Source organism: Canis aureus, chromosome 17 (genome assembly GCF_053574225.1).
Source record: "Canis aureus isolate CA01 chromosome 17, VMU_Caureus_v.1.0, whole genome shotgun sequence".
Lineage (NCBI taxonomy): Eukaryota > Metazoa > Chordata > Mammalia > Carnivora > Canidae > Canis > Canis aureus.
The window spans coordinates 11,368,568-11,390,052 of NC_135627.1; the positions used below are offsets into that span (position 1 = coordinate 11,368,568).

At 38.3% G+C, this 21,485-nt stretch overlaps 1 protein-coding gene across 6 annotated transcripts in view; it reads right to left on the reverse strand.

Annotated features, from left to right (window-relative positions):
* Positions 1 to 21,485, reverse strand: part of PCCA (propionyl-CoA carboxylase subunit alpha) — a 461,536-nt gene that overhangs the window by 372,236 nt on the left and 67,815 nt on the right. For all 6 annotated transcript variants that reach the window (XM_077855069.1, XM_077855072.1, XM_077855071.1 and 3 more), the window contains 3 exons: positions 19,289 to 19,366; positions 8,799 to 8,846; positions 8,580 to 8,648 (listed from right to left, as the gene is read on the reverse strand). In XM_077855069.1, the coding sequence (XP_077711195.1) occupies positions 8,580 to 8,648; positions 8,799 to 8,846; positions 19,289 to 19,366 (195 nt within the window). The remainder of the gene's footprint in view (positions 1 to 8,579; positions 8,649 to 8,798; positions 8,847 to 19,288; positions 19,367 to 21,485) is intronic.

The window sequence follows — 21,485 nt, forward strand, 5'->3', positions numbered from 1 at the left end:
AACACTAATAAATGCATCCAGCAACATATATAAAAAACTATACACCATGAAGACCAAGTGTGATATATCCCAAAAATGCAAGGCTGGTCTAATATCCAAAAATTAATGTAATATACCATATCAACAGAATAATGGACAAAAGCCACATCATCTCAGTAGACACAGAAAAAGTATTTGAAATAATCCAATACCCAATCATGAAAAAACACTCAATAATTTAGAAATACCAGGGTACTTCCTCAACCTGATAATGGGAATTTATGAAAATCCCACAGCCTAAATCAAACTTAATTGTGAAATACTGAATGCTTTCCCGCAAAGATGAGAAACAAAACAAGATGCTTATTCTCACTACTTCAATAGCATTCTAAAGGTTAAAGCCAGGAAAATTAAGCAAGAATATGAAATAAAAAGCACCCAGATTGAAATGAAGGAAGTAAAACTCTCTATTTGCACATGTTCTTCTAGAGATAACCCTAAGGATCTGTTTAAAAAACATGCACGCACATAATAATAAACAAGTTCAGCAAGGTTGCTGGACATACACCATCACTATACAAAAGTTCATTGTATTTCTATTAGCTTGCAATTAATAAAAATTGAAATTTAAAAAATTACAATCCTAATATCAAAAATACTACTTACTAATAAACGTAACTAAGTGCAAAATTTATACTCTGAAAACTACAAAACATTGATGAAATTAAAGCAACCTAAGTGGAACAACATCAAGTGGAATATCCACAACTGTGGAAAGGAGGACTTAAAAATGTTGCAATAGTTATACTTCCCAAATTGATCTGCAGATACAACACAATCCAAAATTCCAGCAGGATACAGTCTTCTACTAGGACTATCTTCCCTTCATAAACTATTCTCTAAAACTCTTTCCAAAGAATAATAAGGGCCTGGTGAACATATAAAAGACAATTCATGACTTGGTAGAAGGCACAATTCCCATTTTCTCTCTCCTGCCCTGACCATTTCCCACTGCAGCGCATTACACTGCTTGTGGACTCTGGCCTCATTCTCTGGATGCAGTTGCAGTAATCTCATCAGTATATGTGAACTGCCTTCCTAAATCCAATTTTGATACTGCTTTCTATCAGTCTTCACTTCTTAACAAAAGCAGGACAACTTCCTCAAAAGAGAATAGGATATCACACTCAAGAATAAACGAACTAGATAACCTGCAAATCCTCCCTACAAGCACCTAAAACCCTAGATTAAATTTAACAAACATCTTTAAATGAACAACTTGGCTTACAAGCAACTACAAGCAATCCCCAGGGATCAAAAACAGAGGAAGCTGAAAACCAGACAGTACCCCTAGAGCCGATATCACAGCTAATCATGAGGAATGAAGTGAGCATCTGAAGAATCTGAAGAATGGGAGTTGGTGAACACATGGAGATTTGGAGAGAGTGGTGTGCTTAAGGAGGTATACAAGCTTCCTGCCCTTTCCCCATACTTTGCCTTATTCAGGTCTTCCATCTGGCTACTGCTAAAGGCTATATCCTTTTATAATAAAAATGATAATCGGGATCCCTGGGTGGCGCAGCGGTTTGGCGCCTGCCTTTGGCCCAGGGCGCGATACTGGAGACCCGGGATCAAATCCCACGTCGGGCTCCCGGTGCATGGAGCCTGCTTCTCCCTCTGCCTATGTCTCTGCCTTTCTTGCCTCTCTCTCTCTCTCTCTCTGTGACTATCATAAATAAATAAAAATTTAAAAATAAATAAATAAATAAAAATGATAATCTAGTAAGAAAAAAAAAAGAAACTAAAGAACTGAGTTTTAATTCTAAGAGAAAGGAACTGAAGATCAAAAGGAAAACTCCCTAATAAGGCCAGGTTTCTCAAAGACTACAACCTAAGTGAGAAGGGGGGAAAATATCAATCTACTAAGTACGTGGAAGAGAAATATTTTAAATTACTTGCTGTGGTTCAAAGTAAAAACTGTTGAGCAACCTTTGTGCCAATAAGTTAATATAAAACTTAGTCCCTGATCAAGGATACCGTGGAGAGCCTGGTAGAAACAAATATAGCATATACCCAGCCAGGCCATATCTGCAACCCACACCACACTGGGATTCAACACAGAGATTTCAAATAGGAGGTCACAGCCAAAACCACACACATGAAAAGATCATCCATTGTGAAGAAAAGTCAGAAACAGACACCTAGAAACTTGGAATAACATAGCAGTACGATAGAAGCTTCAAAATAAGTCATTAAAAATAAGACATGAAAGGAGGCCTCAAATACATAAAAAAAGAAAATACAAAAAAACAGATTCAAAATGGAGTAGACTTGACAGTTTTCCCAACAACAGCACAAGACAAATGTAACCAAAGTAATTATTGTCAGATCATGTTTATCAGTGGATGCAAAAATATTAGATGAGAGGTTGATGGGGGACAAATATCCCCACGGATTCAAAGATTCACCCTCCAAAAATTAGTATCAAAAGAAGAAAAAAGGGGATCCCTGGGTGGCTCAGCGGTTTGGCACCTGCCTTTGGCCCAGGGCGTGATCCTGGAATCCTGGGATCAAGTCCCAAGTCGGGCTCCCTGCATGGAGCCTGCTTCTCCCTCTGCCTGTGTCTCTGCCTCTCTCTCTCTCTCTCTCTCTCTCATAAATAAATAAATAAATAAATCTTTAAAAAAAAAAGAAGAAGAAGAAGAAGAAAAAAGATTTTTAAAAAAGAGGGGGGGTCCCCTGGGTGGCTCAGCGGTTCAGCATCTGCCTTTGGCCCAGGATGTGATCCTGGAGTCCCAGGATCAAGTCCCGCGTCAGGCTCCCTGCATGGAACCTGTTTCTCCCTCTGCCTGTGTCTCTGCCTCTCTCTCTCTCTCTCTCTCTAATAAATAAATAATCTTAAAAAAAAAAAAAAAGAAGAAAAAAGGTACCATTATAATGGAGAAAACTGATAACAGCTACCTCAACCAAGCGACCAAATTTAGTGCAATCAGAAACACCCAACATTATGAAACTCTTGATATGATACAAGAATAATAAGAAAACCTACGGAGTATTGTTGTCAAAAAAGAAAATATTTAAACTGGAGGCACCTGGGTGGCTTAGTCGGTAAAGTGTCTGCCTTCAGCTCAGGTCATGATCCCAGGGTCCTGGGATCAAGCCCCAGGTCAGGCACCTTGCCTCCCCCTCTCCTCACCCTCCTATCCTGTAACCCCTGTTCATGCTCTCTTTCAGTATCTCTCTCTCTCAAATAAATAAATAAAACCTTTATAAAAATATATTTAAACCAAATCTACTCATGAGGAAAGAATCCAACAAATCCAGAATATCTATAAGCCAATTAGCCTGGATTCCTCAAAATATCAGTACCATGAAAATCAAAGAAAGGAGGAAAGATAGGAAAACTATTTCAGATTAAGATACTAAAGAGGCATAATAACCAAATATAATTCGTGAACCTTAAGTGAACTATGAATCAAAGAAAAATATTGAAGACATTTGGAGGGGCACACAGCTGGCCTAGTTGTTAGAGCACCTTCATCTTGGGGTCATGAGTTCAAGCCCCATGTTGGGTGTAGAGCTTACATTTAAAAAAATAATAATAAAGTAAAAAAGACATTTGGAGACAAGTGGGGAAATGTGAATATAGTTTGCATATTAGAATATTCTATAGAAGAACTGGTAATTTTCCTAGCTTTGATAAGGTATATGTAAGAAAATATCCTTTTCCTGGAAATAAATACTGAAGTATTTAGGGGTGAAATGCCACAATGTCTATATCTTACTTTCAAATTCTTTAGCAAAATTAAAAGCAAAGAAAAAAGAAGAAACGTAATAGTTATTTATACTCATATATATATATATAGAGAGAGAGAGAGAGAGAGATATTAGGAAATGTATCAAAATGTTAACTGATGAATCCAGGCAAAGGGTACACAAGTATCACTGTATTGCTCTCCTAATTAAATATTTGAACAAACACAGGAATATAAATGTCCATTAATATGAAAAGGTACTCAACATCAATATTCATCAGAGAATTTAAACTACAATGAGATAACACATAATGACCAATAGAATAGCAAAAATCAAAAGGACTGATAAGACCAAGCATAGCAAGGACATGGAGCAAAATGAACACTTAACACGTTATTGGTGTGAACATAATACGGCATGACCATGAAGGGCAACTGTTTGGTAGCTTCTTATAGTTAAACATGCATCTATTTGTGCCAGGAATCAGCAAAATACCACCCACCTACAGGCCAAATCCAATCTAAGGACAGGTTTTTTATAGCCCACAGCTAAGAATGGTTTTTACATTTCTAAATGGTCATAAAAGGGGCACCTTGGTGGCTCAGTGAGTTAAGAATCTGCCTTCTGCTCAGGTCATGATTCCAGGGTCAGGGTCATGGGATGGAGCCCTGCAAAGGACTCCCAACTCTGCAGGGAGTCTGCTTCTCCTTCTCCCTGGGCTCCTGTACTCCACTTGTCCCTCTTGCTATCTCTCTCTCAAATAAATAAAATCCTTTTTTTAAAAAAAGGGGGAAGGTCATTAAAAAAAAAAAAAAAGAAAGAAAGAACATACAAAGGAGATCATACAAAGGAGACCTGCAAAGTCTAAAATATATTTACTCTCTAGACAAACAGATTTACTATCCAAACAGGAAAAGGCTGCTTTGCCTCTCATCTACCCTATGACCTAGCAATTCCACTCCCAGGTATTATCCAAGAGAAATGAAAGTATATGTTTACACAAAGACTTGTACTAGATTGTTTAAAGAAGTCTTGTTCACAATAGCTAAAAACTCGTGAGTGGATGTGTCTAATTATTTGATAAGATTATCCCAAGATTAACACAGAAGAGCAAAAAAAGAATGCTGAAGATAATACTGAAGAACAGGACAGGGCCGAAAGGGTACCAGTGAAAAAACAGCATAATTATCTTCAAAAGCCAATTTTTTTCCATTACACATTAATCGTCTGCAAGGTAGTTAGATTTGTGTGACTTATCACTTAATAGTTGAAGTAACTGTTAGCCTTTTTCCCCTGCTTAACTGTTAAAAAAATTAGTTGTGAAAATTGTTAACTTGCCATTTAAAAACAATCAACTGTTACAGTAATTTCCTACTGCAGTATTTACATTTCCATTTATGAAATTAACCTATGAAGCACAAAAGATTTCCCTACAAGTTACATTATAGATGCTTGCCTCCTGAAAATAAACACTACGACATTAACAAGACATCTGAATAGCACATCTGGTTCATATTATTCATATTGTAAAGCTGATTAAATATGATAGTAAATAAATAAATAAATAAATAAATAAATAAATAAATAAATAATAAATATGATAGTAATCTTTCTGATCACATATTAAGGAAGCAAAATAAACTGTTAGAGGAATTCACCCTTTCTCGAGGCTGACACAGACAGCAAATAACAGATTTGGCTCTACTGCTGAGGCCTAAATTAAACTTTGGGTATTCCAACTATCATTATCATCCAAAACTGTACCTTTCTAGTAAAGGACTTAAAGCAGGTCATACTTAGAGGAAGTTCTGAGCATGCATTGCTTCAATTGTGGGACCTGGGAAACCTTAATCTAAATTACGTACTCTAGTATCTTGTAGACTCTTTTCCATTGCCGCCAAAAAAGTAACTAGAAGTCTTTAAAATATAAAACTAAACCATCCCTGCTTTAGAAAGATGTGAATGACCATCTTAAAACTTAGACCAAAATAAATAAATAAAAATAAAAATAAAAATAAAATAATTAAAAAAAAAAAAAAAAACTTAGACCAACTCTTTAAAACTAGCTTTTTCCAAGCCTGGAAAGTAACAGTCCACCTATAGATCTGAATGTTATGGGTGAGAGTCTGTGTTCTGTGAATAGAGGTACTTGGATTCCCCCAAGAGAAAGATTTATGTGAGCACCTGCATCTGAGAATGCATCGGTACTTGGATTCCCCACAAGAAAGATTTATGTGAACACCTGCATCTGAGAATCTGCATTCAAACAGAGACAGAAAGTAGAAAGCACAAATTGGTTTATTAAACAGCAAGTACACTCTCAAGGTGGGAAAGCAGGCAGGCTCCCAGAGGTCCAGTGGCCTCTAGGTTGTTTTGGGTTGGATATTACTGGGTCTCTCTGGGCTAGGAGGAGCTGTGATGGACAGTGGGATGGCCTCTAATGGGTGGGGGGCGGTTGGGAGAAGGGAGTTTTTGACCCTACAAGGTTTGTACCTGATATAACAAGGCAGCCTTTTTCCATTGGGGAGGAGGGGCCACTCTACCCACAATGCAAATATATTATAATGAGGTTATAATGGGGTTACCGTGGAGCAGAAGTGGAAGAGGAGAACACATGTTCTCCACCTGAGGCTCTTTGGTCTGTCAGTCCCAAGGTCTTGGGGAAGCCACAAGGTCAGGATGTTGCGCTCCTGGACTTTTTTTTTTTAAGATTTTATTTATTTATTTATGAGAAACATCGAGAGAGGCAGAGATATAGGCAGAGGGAGAAGCAGACCCCCTGCAAGGAGCCCGATTTGCAACTCAACTCCAGGGCCCCAGGATCACACCCGGAGCCAAAGGCAGATACTCAATCACTGAGCCACCCAGACATCCCACTCTTGGACTTTTAATGTGTAGCTCATTTATCCCCATCCTTGCCTCCAGCAGCTCCTGTCTCTATCATTCCTCTTGAAGAATCTGGGACTCTGCCTCAGAGCGCTCCATCCACTGGCCATGTCTAGCTTCTACCTAACAAGAATACAAAGCTTCAAACTTAAGAATGGGAAGAGACAGTCATGCTATTGGGAGTTAGAATACCAACCCTGAAATATAAATGTTAAAAAAACAAAATATAAATAATTCTGGACTATCCACACCAACAGTCATCTTCATGAGAACACAGAATAGAGAATTAACTATTTTGATATAAGAAAAATAAGTGAAAGGTTATTATCAGACTTGATCTAAAAACAGCGATTGTCCACAATTCAAATCTTTTTCTCTCTCAATTTACCCATGAATGAAAACACTTTGTGAGCTAACACAATGAAAACACAATACGACAAAAAGAGGGGCTTAAAAAAATAAAAATAAAAATAAAAATAAAGAGGGGCTTCAGATTTTTTCTTTTTTTAAGTAATCTTTCCACCCAACGTGGGACTCAAACTCACAGCCCCAAAATCAAGTGTTACACACTCCACTGACTGAGCCAGCCAGGCATCCAAAGAAAGAATTTTAAATCTATTATTAGTCTGATGCAACACAAACTTTTCTGTAAAGGAGTTTGGTGTTGATAAATGCCTTAGTTTACCAAACAAGAAAGAGATTAAATAGTTTTCTCATTATTTCATGAGTATCTTTTTTTTTTTTTTAAGATTTTATTTATTTATTCATGAGAGACACAGAGAGAGAGAGCGAGAGAGGCAGAGACACAGGCAGAGGGAGAAGCAGGCTCCATGCAGGGAGCCTGATGTGGGACTTGATCCAGGGTCTCCAGGATCACACCCTGGGCTGAAGGCGGCGCTAAACCGCTGAGCCACCGGGGCTGCCCTTCATGAGTATCTTGTAAGGAATATAAACTACTATTGAAGCTGTCAGTTAAAACAAATTATTAGTAAAAAGGCCAGAAACAAATATTAAAAAAAAAAAAAGAAAAAACTACAGACACAAAATAAATTTAATTGCTTGATTTAATTGCTTTTAAGTAAAAGATAATGATTTTAAATATATCTGTCAAATAAACAAGATAAATACTTAACCTTTATTTTCAGGAAATTAGAGTAGCTTGCAACAGTTCTTTTTTTTTAAAAAAAAGAAAGTCACAATAAAGCTAAATGAACAACAGTTCTAGATAAAACAAGTAATCACAAATATTGGAAATCTTCTGTATATTACTATACAATAAAAGTTGCCATTACCAATAGGTTGTTACCAAAAGCAAGAATGAAAAACAGTAACTTACATTAAAGTACAGCTACTAATTTCCTCCTCTAAAGTTCCAATAATTTACATTCTTTTCTCATGGGATTTTTCTCTATTCTTTCATAGTTTATTACTGCTAAAAATGCCTGCTGTGGTAAAAATCCCCAATAAAACTATGTATCACTCATTGCTTTATACTATTCCTTGTGTTCATGTCCAGTTATTATTTGCCTATCTTTCATTTATCAAACTATCCACTGAACACGACAAAGCATTTAGGAAGTTTAAACAATTATAGCATTCCCTTAGTAATATTAGAATTCATCTGTGGGAAAATGTGCTCTCATAAGGCAGCAGAGTATATAAGCATTTCATCGATCTTTGAATCAAACTTCCTCCAGCTTTGCTCAAATCTACTTGGTGGTCAGCAATCAGTCCAGCAATTTTTAAACTCTAGGTTTTTAAAAACTCAGGGGGAAGAAAAAAGACACATATAAAGACATTATGATACTTGCATTTTGCTTAATATACAAGTGAATGATTAGATTTTTTTGTAATTGTGCACACCCACACAATTGGGTGGGGGAGGGGACACCCACATTTTTACTTTTTTTTTTTACTCCAAATAAGTCCTGATCCAAATAAAGCAAAAATATACTTACAGAACTAGCATCAACATCACTGTGGATGGCGACTGTCTTAATGCCCATCTTCTTACAAGTTTTAATAACCTATTTTAAAATATATAAATGTTAAAAATAAATAAATAAATAAAATAAAATAAAATATATAAATGTTATCTATTAACAGAGATTCGGATTTAAAGGGATTTCCTAATAATAAACTTCACAAAGTAAAATGGAAGATTGAAATCTACTTACCCTACATGCAATTTCTCCTCTATTAGCAATAAGAATTTTATCAAAAGTCTAAAGAGAGAAAAAAACACATATAAGAAATTGTTACTCTCACTTTGGAACCAGAAAACAAGTTTTCCCACAACACTGGACATGATCCTTAAAAAAACATTTCTTCTTACAGTAGTATTAAACATCATACATATGTTCATCCACAACCAGGTTGCTACTAAATTCATCTGGTAGGATCCCTATAATTACTCTGTTAAAGCATCAACTAATTAAGTTTAGTAAATCATAAGTGGACTAAATTTATAAATTTGATTTATAAATTCCCTTCCCCAAAGATAAACTTCAAATGATATTTCCGAATGCTAAAATACTTTAGACAGAATTCCTTGGCCACTTACTCAATAATTTATATTCTAAATTCAGGGAAATTCTAAATGTCATGAGTTGATTATCGAAGGAAAGTCTGATACAATTTTTATGCCATCTCTGTTGGGCATTAAATGATACTTTCAGTAACTCAGAATAAAAATTAAATATGCTTATATCTAAAGATTCCCAGACCACGCAGGTTATGCTATTTGAATACACTGTTAAGTTTGAATAACCACATTTTGAAGCAGCTGAGGCCTCATAATAGAGTAGTTCCATTCTGTGGGGAGCTAGAAACCTCAATTCCAAGCCCAGCTTTCCCACTAACTATACCTATCTGAGTTGAAGCAAATCAATCTCTGTAGGTCTTCCCTCCCACATATAAATTGATAGCATTCTAAGGAGAAACTATTTCATAAGGTTCTCTACTCTAAAATTATACAGGCTAAATCCTTTTAAAGAAACACACATTATAAGTAATCTGGACATTTTAGTACACAATTATTTCTGGGTAAGTGAACTGTTAGAAGTTATGTAGAACTATAGAAATAGTTTTAGTTATTTTTTTTTTTTAGTTTTAGTTATATTTCTAAAAGAAAGTTAAAGAAAAGTTAAAGAAAGTTAAAGCTATATATGACCTTAAAAGTATTCTTCTGTAACTGAAAGCAATATTTTAACCCAACACGGAGTCACAATCTCAGAATTAGAAAAGGCTTTCAAAGTCTTGGTTTAACCTTTATGTCACATATGGCTTATTCCACCAAATTGCGACAAACCTCTGGCTTAAAAATGGGTAAACTCCAATCTGATAGAAACCTGAGTCATTCAGAGCCTTGAGCCTTAAAATATCCTAATCTCACCTCAAGCCTGAGACTGCAAAATCATCTGCCATTCTATACCCAAATGGTCATGGTAAATCCCTGCTGAACAGTAAAAATATATGAAGAAAAAAGTATTTATACTTTTGGTTTTTTTTTTTTCAGTATTTATATTTCTTTGAACCGCATTTTTAAATGTGCATTTTTATAGCTATTAAGCAGATGACATCTGATAAAAACAGAACAATGAAGTTACACATTCAGCAACTGTTACAGCAAATATAACAAATTATAACATCTTAGGGATAAAGAACTCCATCCTAATTTTTATCTGAGTGGAAGAATATGATTAAGGGTCAGTCTGGAATCAAAGTGCCCAGTCTGGGATCTCAACACTACCATGTTTCTTGTATAAGGAGGTCGCCTTTTTTTTTTCTCCTTCCAAGTTTTTATTTAAATTCAAGTTAGTTAACATATAGTGTAGTACTGGTTTCAGGAGAATTTAGTGATTCATCCCTTAATCTGACACCCAGTGCTCATCACAACAGGGCAAGCTACCCTTCATGACCCTCATTTCCTGGTATGTAAAATGAGAGTAATAACAGCACTTGCCACAAGAGGCTGCAAGGACACGAATTAACACTCAAAAGTGTTTAGAATAGTACCTCGCACACAATATATTCTGAAGAGGTGTTAGCTATTATTATTCACTCCTTTGGGCCACACACCACACCAGCTCTAACAAATCTAGGTGTGTGAGTGAACCTAACAGGAAAATATCTATATCAAAACCAATATCTGACCTAACACACCTTCTCTGTGCAGAGCTTATAATGGTAAACCTTATGTGCAACTTGACTGGGCCACAGGGTGCCCAGATGAAACATTATTTCTGAGTGTGTCTGTGAGGGTGTTTCCAGATGAGTCTAATATGTGCATCGGGGACTCAGCCCCGTGCACTGCCCTCCCCAATGTGGGTGAGCATTATCCCATCCATTAACAGACCCAAAGATAAAAAATAGAGGAAGGGAGTGTTTGTTCTGCTCTCCTGATTGAGTTGGGACATGGGTCGTCTCTTACCTGGGGGCACCACTGGCTTCCATGTCCTCAGGGCTTTGGACCTAGACTAGAATTACACCACCAGCTTTCCTGTGTCTCTAGCTTGCAGGGGGCAGAGCATGAAATGAGGCCTCCATAACTGTGAGCCAGTAGATCTCTTTATATCTCCTACTGGTTCTTTTTCTCTGAAGAACCCTAACTAATACAGGACTATCAATACCAATTAGTGCACAAGCTAAATAAAGCTGATGATATCAACTTTCCATACATAAGATATTCTTTTAAATAAACACATGTATGTGGTTCAAGGTTTAAAAGGTACAAAAGGAAAAAAAAATAAAAATAAAATAAATAAAAGGTACAAAAGGGAGGGGAGCCTGGGTGGCTCAGTCGGTGAAGCATCTGCCTTCGGCTCGGGTCATGATCCTAGGGTCCTGGGATCGAGCCCTGCATTGGGCTCCCTGCTCAGCAGAGAGCCTGCTTCTCCCTCTCCCTCTGCTGTTCCCCTTGCTTGTGCTCTCTGTCAAATGAATAAATAAAATCTTTAAAAAAAAAAAAAAAGGTACAAAAGGTGATATACTTTGGAGACACCTAGGTCTTTGCCCCAAAGGCAACTGCTATTACCCATTTCCTATATATTCTTTCAGATAAGCTCTACATATAAAAGAATATACATACAAATAAATTTATACCAACTTTAAAATTCCCCTCTGCATCAAAAATTACAGGGAAACATCAAGAGCATTTGACAATGTCAATGTACAAATATGGCACAATCACAACAAAGTGTGGTAATTGCTACAATATGACTACATCCAGAAGGCTACATATAGCCTTTGCAGAGAAGGATGGCACAGAGTTCTCTACAAAGGCTGGGACACTGAAAGCAGAAGATGACACTGAAAAACAAGTAATTTTTTTCACAAATTAATTTGAGGGAGGCAGGGTCGGAGAGGGAAAGAAAGAATCCCAGGCAGACTCCCCTGATGCGGAGCCTGACATGAGGCTCGATATCACAACCCTGAGATTATGACCTGAGCTGAAATCAAGAGGCGGTTGCTTAATCAACTGAGCCACCCAGCGCCCCAACAAGTAATTTCTAATATAGCTGAAGCACAAAATACGTGCAGGGGAGTTGTAGCAAACAAAACAAGGGTAAAAGGGGCCAGATTATGAAAGGATTTATATGCCATTAAGGAACTGGACTTTATCTTATATGTGGAAAGCCACAACATATAAGACACTCTAAAGATATTCTAAGGGAAACAAACAAAACCACCCTTAAATCAGGAGGCTCTCAGGTACCATGCAAGATAAAGAAGGAACTTTTGCAGCAGTTGTTCTATAAGTGTGCTAATGATGTCACCCAGGGTAAGAAACACACTGGAGATTTCATGGAGGTAATTTTTTAATTCTCTCCTTTTATTCCATTCTCTATCCTCCTTCCTTCTTTCCCTTCCACATATTTAGATCTTCACAGCTGGTGTCTAAAACCACCAAGGACATTTTACTCTGTTCAGAGCCTGAGAGAAGGGCTAGGCTGGCCCATTCCCTTGGGTACTTGAAGGAACAATCATAGAACACCAAAGGGTAGTAGTCACTTACCAACACTTCTGAGAAGGGGTCCAGCACAGTGGGTAAATCCACTGCCTCAGGAGAAGCCTAGGCTTGAGTTTATACCCCACTTACACTTACTATCTGTGGATTTTAAGCCTGTTTCAAATGTATAAAACCAAGTTGTAAAGACTAATATGAAGCAGGGGTGCCTGGCTGGCTCAGTCGATTAAGTGTCCAACTCTTGATCTCAGATCATGTCTTTTTTTTTTTTTTTTTTAAGATTTTATTTACTCGAGGAGGGGGTGGGGCAGAGACACAGGCAGAGGGAGAAGCAGACTCCATGCAGGGAGCCCGACATGGGACTCGATCCTGGGTCTCCAGGACCACGCCCTGGGCTGAAGGCTGCGCTAAACGGCTGAACCACCCCGGCTGCCCTCAGCTCAGATCTTGATCTGACTGTTGTCAGTTCAAGCCCCACACCGGGCCCTATACTGGGCATGGAGCTACTTAAAAAAATTTTTTAAAGACTAATTCTTTGGGCAGCACAAGTGGTGTGATCCTGGAGACCTGGGATCAAGTCCCTCATTGGGCTCCCTGCATGGAGCCCACTTCTCCCTCTGCCTATGTCTCTGCCTCTCTCTCTCTCTTTCTCTGTGTGTCTCTCCTGGATAAATAAATAAAATCTTAAAAAAAAAAAAAAAAAAGACTAACCTTTTTTTTTTAAGATTTTATTTATTTATTCAGGAGAGACACAGAGAGAGAGAGTAGAGACATAGGCAGAGGAAGCAGCAGGCTCCCTGTGGGGAGCCTGATGCAGGACTCGATTCCAGAACTCCAGGATCATGCCCTAAGCCAAAGGCAAACACTCAACCACTGAGCCTCCCAGGCACCCCTAAAAAGACTAATATTAAGTAGCTAATATTTAGGACACATACTTTCTCTATGCCAGATACCAGGACAAATCCCTTCTGTGTACTCTTCCATTTCATCCTCACAATAGTCCTAGGAGTTCAGTTGAGAACATCCTCAATTTACAAATGAGAAAACTGAAGCTTAATGAGGCCAAATCACTTGCCTAAGTCACTTACAAAGTTAAAGGGGGAAAGCCAGAGTTCACAGACCTATTCATGTCAAAACACACCATGATGTGACATGATAAAAATATAATAGTGCAAGCTTTAAACACTGCATTAATAATTATAAATAAATAAATAAGATCAAATTTGCCATGCCAGGCATGCCATAGTACTATACTGGCTCACACTTACTTAAGGCCTACTAAAACCTCCTAGTCTTTTTCTAAGCAGGTTACTTTTAAACCTTCCCTATTCTTGTGAACATTCCTGAGACAAGGTGACATGCTTTATAAAACAAGTCGAAAAACAGTATTTTTAGTAATGATTAAATTTTACCTGACTTCAACCTAATGTGAGTCACTGGTAAAATGTGGAGTAAGAAAGGAGTCAAAGGCAAGTTCAGATGAGAATCAATTTTTTTTAAATCAATTTATTTAACAAATACATTTTCTCAAAGATCACATTACCTGTACTTAAGACAGGAACAATAAACAACAACAAAAAGTACAGTATTTAATGAATGGCTATAAGAAAGAATTCCTAGAAGTTGAAAGGCTCAATTAAATGCTGCCCTCAGTGCCTGGCTGACTCAGTAGTAATCTCAGGGTCCTGCTTCTCAGGGAGCCTGCTTCTCCCTCTGTCTCTCATGAACAAGTAAATAAAATCTTTGGGACGCATGGGTGACTCAGCAGTTAAGCTAAGCGTCTGCCTTCAGCCCAGGGCATGATCCTAGAGTCTCTGGGATCGAATCCCACATGGGGCTCCCTGCATGGAATCTACTTCTCTCTCTGCCTGTGTCTCTGCCTCTCTCTCTCATGAATAAATACATAAAATCTTTAAAAATAAAAAATAAAGGATCCCTGGGTGGTGCAGCGGTTTAGCGCCTGCCTTTGGCCCAGGGTGGGATCCTGGAGACCCGGGATCAAATCCCAGGTCGGGCTCCCGGTGCATGGAGCCTGCTTTTCCCTCTGCCTGTGTCACTGCCGCTCTCTCTGTGTGTGTGTGACTATCATAAATTAAAAAATAAAATAAAATAAAATATAAATAAATAAATAAATAAAATATTTTTAAAAAAACATGCTGCCTTCAAGTGAAGGGCAAGCCCTCGATTTGGCCCAAAGCCCAACACCTATAACCACCATTAGGTGCCAAAAAGTATCATAGACTTTTTCATAACTGAGCACATGATACAGTTTCTCTACAATAACCTCAAGCAAATGATGTGGGGAACAAAGGCAAAAGTATCGAAAAAATTAAACTTCCTTACAACTTATGTCCCACTGACAAGTACTCTGTACAGAGTGACCTTTCTCCAGGACTCAACAGCCTTTACGTTAATATTAATACTTTGCTAGAGGCAAAAGGCAACCTCAGCTCAACATAAATCCCACCCCCAGGATCCTGTAAGTCTTCTTTGGAAACCTCCTTTATCACTACCCCCACACCAAGATACAGGTTAGCAATCATCCTCCAAACTTAGCGCCCACTGATATCCATCTGAAGGGTCTTGTGACTAAGGTTACACTAGACAGTAATAAATGACCCTTCAAGGTCCAGAAAACCTCGCTTCTAAATTCCTTAGGCACTTGCGCTATCCCTGACCCTCTCTCAACTTGAAAGTATATGATCAGTCCCTCCTCACAACCCCACTACAGCTTTTTCTGCCCACAGGTCCTGTCCCTGTTCTTTAATAAAACCATCTTTTTTGCAGTGAAGACATCTCAATAATCCTTTATTGACCATTCGCTCCCAGACCCCGAAATCTCACATCAGCAGGGACAGTAGGCAGATCTGATTTTAGACATTTACAATAAAACATGTACCCTTGTGGATTGGGGGGATAGGGGGTGTCTCCTAAACCAAAATAGTTATACACATTTATTTTTTAGTAATTAGCAATGGCCACCAATGTGAGGGGTGAATCAGCTATTACTTTAAGCTCACTATGAGGTTATGGCAAAAACAAATTTCAGACCCAACTCTGCCACACATACACACATTTATAAACAGACATAGAAAGGATCTTAAAATCTGCTGGATAAGCTCAGTGAAGTCTCAACTTCCTTCATTCTGTAATGCTCCAATAGCCTGCATGAAAGGTTCACCTGAGGCAAATACATTGATATTCTGATTTAGTTAACCATACTGTCGGACTCAAGCTTGGTGAACCGCCAGACAAGCAGCTGCACACAGGACTTCATTTAGGGATCAAGCTTAGGTTCTATCCTTAAAGGTAAAGAATGGAAGGCCAACCAGACTGTTACATTCTGCTAATTCAGTGGCTAAGAATTGATATGAAGTAATAGCCAGAACACCTATCTTGCATACCACTAACTTCATCAATGACAACCCATTTCTAACACCTATTATGCTAATGAGAAAGGCTCCCAGAGTTAACAGGGAGAAAGACAGCTGAACTCTTTGTAGTGTTCTATACTGCCCCCACTCTGGAATGTGACCTCTAGTACAAATACTAGCTAACCATGCCCTAGAATGTTTCTAGTTAGCACAGCTCACTACCTCTAGACTGAACTCAACACATGTGTATAGAAACACACAGACTGGGGATCCCTGGGTGGCTCAGTGGTTTGGTGCCTGCCTTTGGTCCGGGGCCTGATCCTGGAGACCTGGGATCGAGTCCCACGTCGGGCTCCCTGCATGGAGCCTGCTTCTCCCTCTGCCTGTGTCTCTGCTTCTCTCTCTCTGTGTCTCTCATGAATAAATAAATGAAATCTTTAAAAAAAAAAAAAAAAAGAAACACACAGACTTACATGTACCTCAAGGTATACTGTCTATGCTGAAGTTTCATATTAAACTATGGATTTGGGCAGCCGGGGTGGCTGAGCAGTTTAGCACCACCTTCAGCCCAGGGTGTGATCCTGGAGACCCTGGATTGAGTCCCACATCCAGCTCCCTGCATGGAGCCTGCTTCTCCCTCTGCCGTGTCTCTGCCTCCCTCCCTCTCTCTCTCTCTCTCTCTCTCTCTCTGTGTGTGTGTGTGTGTCTCTCATGAATAAATAAAATCTTTAAAAATAATGATAATAAAATAAAATAAACCAGGATTTCAGGGCACCTGGGTGACTCAGTTGGTTAAGCATCTGACTCTTGGTTTCAGCTCAGATGGTGATTTTATGATTCTTGGGATAAGCTCCATGTAGAGCTCCATGCCCAGCAGAGAGTTTGCTTGAGATTCTTACCCTCTACCCCTCCCCCCACACTCTAATAAATAAATCTTTTTTAAAATCATGGATTTCATAACAGAAGTGTATTATAGCTAATTCATCTGGACTACTGCTGTGCAATAAAATAACCACTAGCCACATAAGGTTACTGAGCTCTTTAAATGTGGCTAATCAAATCAGGATGCCAGAATTGTAAATTATACATTGGATTTAGAAAGTTTGGTACAAAAAAACAAAAAGAAGAAGAAAAGTATCTCACTGATACTTCTTTTAAGATTTTATTTATTTGAGAGAAAGAGAGCATGAGTTGGGCGGGGGGGAGGCCCAAAGGTAGAGGAAAAAGCAGGCTCCCCACCAAGCAGGGAGCCCGAAGCAGGGCTCAACCCCAGAACCCTAAGATTGGGCAGCCCTGGTGGTGGCCCAGCAGTTTAGTGCCGCCTTCAGCCCGGAGTGTGATCCTGGAGACCCGGGATCGAGTCCCACATCGGGCTCCCTGCATGGAGCCTGCTTCTCCCTCCGCCTGTGTCTCTGCCTCTCCCTCTCTCTGTGTCTCTCATGAATAAATAAAATACTAAAAAAAAAAAAAAAAAAAAAAAAAAGAACCCTAAGCTCATGAGCTAAGTCGAAGGCAGATGCTTAAACAACTAAACCATCCAGGTGCCCTGATACTTTTTACATTGACTATATATTGAAACAACACTTTAAATAATAGTTAAAATACACTACTAAAATTAATTTCTTCTGTTTTTAAGGTTTTATTTATTTACTCATGAGAGAGAGAGAGGCAGAGACACAGGCAGAGGGAGAAGCAGGCTCCATGCAGGGAGCCCAATGTGGGACTCAATCCTGGGACTCCAGGATCACACCCTAGGCTGAAGGCAGGCGCTAAACCGCTGAGCCACCCAGGGATCCCCCTCTTCTGTTTTTTTTAAATGTGGCTATTAGAAAATTTAAAATGATCTATGTTCTGCAATTGTGTCCACATTTTATTAATATTCAACTACAATGGTATAGATCCTTTCTCCAAGCCTCCAGATTCCTTTGAGGAGTTTTATTTTTTGTTGTTGTTTTGAGGAGTTTTATATACTTCAAGAGATGATTTATTAGATCATCAGCTACTTCATTCTCAAATAATCATTCACCAGTTTAACTTCATGACATTCAAATTGAACCATCTCTTAACCAAAACTCCCTCCTGCCCTATTAGAGGCCTTCATTGACACAAATTACATATTATCTCCACAATCGCCACTTCTAGGTCTGCTCTTTCTCCTATTACAAGCCCCAACCATTATGCTATTATATCAGGATTTTCACTGGAATTCTCTTATCCCAAAATTTACAATATATAAAATTGCTTTCGGAATACCTGCGTGGCTCAGCAGTTAAGCATCTGCCTTTGGCTCAGGGCATGATCCTGGAGTCACCGGATCGAGTCCCACATCGGGCTCCCTGCATGGAGCCTGCTTCTCCCTCTGCCTGTGTCTCTCTCTCTCTTTGTTTCTCTCATGAATAAATAAATAAAATCTTTTTATAAATAAATAAATGAATGAATGAATGAATAAATAAATAAATAAATAAAATAAGTTTTCAAAATTAATCCTATAGGGGTTAAAAATTATTTTTTTTTTTTTTTTTTTTTTTTTTTTTTTTATTCATGATAGGCACAGAGTGATAGAGAGAGAGGCAGAGACACAGGCAGAGGGAGAAGCAGGCTCCATGCACCGGGAGCCTGACGTGGGATTCGATCCCGGATCTCCAGGATCGCGCCCTGGGCCAAAGGCAGGCGCCAAACTGCTGCGCCACCCAGGGATCCCAGGGGTTAAAAATTAAAAAAAAAAAAAAAAAAGGGGGATCCCTGGGTGGCGCAGCGGTTTGGCGCCTGCCTTTGGCCCAGGGCGCGATCCTGGAGACCCGGGATCGAATCCCACATCGGGCTCCCGGTGCATGGAGCCTGCTTCTCCCTCTGCCTATGTCTCTGCCTCTCTCTCTCTGTGACTATCATAAATAAATAAAAATTAAAAAAAAAAAAAAATCCTATAGGGGTGCCTGCATGGCTCAGTCGGTTAAGTGTGCTAATGCTCTCTCTTTCTCTCTCTCTCTCTCTATCTCTCTCTCAAATTAGTAATAAAATCTTTGAGAAGAAAAAAAAAATCCCACAAATATTAAGTGAAAAAAAAAAAATCAATAGTCAAAATCTCTCAAATGCCCAATATTATGTTATTCTGCTAAAAACAAGGAAAACATACTAAAATGTATTCAACTTTTTGGTACAGATACTAAAATTATGACTCAGGTTGTGGCCCACAATGAAAAAACCTATGATGTTAGATCAGTAATTATATAGCATTAATAAAATTTAATCTGTCCAGTGAACACAGCATGGGGACAAGAAAGTGAAACCATTATAACTTTGCTATTCAAAGTATTTAAATACTCACTTTTTCATTAGAATCATATCCTGCTGAACAGAAACTACGGGTCACCAGTAAGTGCTGTCTTGAGTAGTGTGGAACATACTACAAAAAAGAAAGAAAGAAAAGAAAGAAAGTTACAGATACTTGAATGGGCTTTAAAAATATTTTTCTCCGGGCAGCCCGGGTGGCTCAGCGGTTTAACTCCTCCTTCAGCCCCGGGGGCGTGATCCTAGACACCTGGGATGGAGCCTCCTCCTCCCTCTGCCTGTGTCTATCATGAATAAATAAATAATAATCTTTAAAATATATTTTTCAGGGTAATTCTTCCAGTATGCTTCTACCTAAAATATTTTACCAATCAACAGATGTAGTTCTGGGCAGCCCCGGTGGCGCAGCGGTTTAGTGCCGCCTGCAGCCCGGGTTGTGATCCTGGAGACCCAGAATCAAGTCCCACATCGGGCTCCCTGCATGGGGCCTGCTTCTCCCTCTGCCTGTGTCTGCCTCGCTCGCTTGCTCTGTGTCTCTCATGAATAAATAAAAAATAAAATCTTTAAAAAAATAAAAAACTTAAAAAAAAAAAAAAAAACAGATGTAGTTCTAAGCCACATGCCGTAACTGTGGAAGATAAATCATAACCACAGACATTTCCTTTGGCGCACAAAAGAAACCAAAAGGCATCGGAAGGATCTCTAGGAAAGTAAAGTAAGAGTCAATGGGGTCAATCTTAATTATAGTGAAATGATGGTTACCAAAGGGGAGGAGAATTAAGCAGTGATGAGCACCAGGTGATGCATGGGATTGTTGAATCGCGCCATACTGTACACCTAAAACTAATAACACTGTAGGTTAACTGGAATTAATTAAAACTTTAAAAAACAAAGCCAATGAGTCAAAATTTGAAGAAAGGTCTAATTATGCAGACTGACATGGCAAAATCATAAAGATACATCCCACACAGAACTTTATACAACATAAAACAAGAGTCTTGGTCTTCAAAGAGTTTCCATTTTAAGAGACCAGAAAATAAGGCAATCAGGCAATCAGTAATACCTCTTTTTTTTTTTTTCAGTAATACCTCTTAGAACTTTCTAAGAAGACAACACAAATAAGCAAATGTTTTTATAGCACCATTTTTAAATAAACTCAAAGATTCATATAATTTTTGTAAAGCATCAAGCCCCAAATTACAAAATGTAATCTTAATACAAAAGCAAAGGTAATAGATAAGAAAGATACACTTTATACAACGAAGCCTACACTATCAAGTAAAAGACTAGTGAAGATAATGGTCTAAGACTGAGAAACACACTCTGTATTCCATCCCTTTTAAAGACCAAAACTCACTCTTTCACAACTTCAGACATCCCAGTAAATTCAAGAGTTTTTAGCCCAATTTTAAAAATCAAAAAACAGAGTCTCAAGAATTTTAGTTGGTCAAACGTCCTTGGGCTAGGATGCAATGGTCGCAAAATTTAAGCACAGATCAAAGCACTCTGGAGTTTATTTCGAGAATAAAAATATAATGGCACCTCACATTAACACCAATGTGTCTGCAAAGATATGACTTGGGGAGAAAGAAAAAAGGAAAAAAAAAAAAAAAAAAGCCTTTACCAGGAGTGTTTAACCACTCTATGTGCCCAAACAAAAATTTAGTCTTCTACTGCCTTCAGCAGAAGAATTATAATTTAACAACTTTACTCCTACATCAGATTTAATAGGATAAAGGTAATACTTCTTCCCTGGGAAAATCAGATCTTGTGTTTACAGCCTCAGCCGAAGCAGAACACAAACTAAGAAAACAAATTCTGAGAATAAATAAAACCAAAAGCTCCCTGGGAATTTCTTATATTTATTTTGCTGCAAGGCTGTACTGGGATATTTACACAAAGTAAATAGCACACCAGCTTCCTATCCATTTTATAAAATGTAACAACAAAATAGTTTACATTTTTACAAATTCTCCCTAATACTGTAAGGTACATAATGGTCTGTCGCATGAACAAATCAACATAATCCTTTTACAAAAGACAAAAACCAAACATGTGTCTTTCATCACTAACAAATAAAGGCTATAACTGATTCCTGCTGGCAAAAAACAAATTTGCATCTTCCAGAGACAAAACACAATCTGGGGTAGACATTTTAGGTATTCTAATTAGCTTCGGTGAGTGAGAACAACAGTGATGTGTATGTCTGGGGAAGGGAACACTTCAAAAAGCAA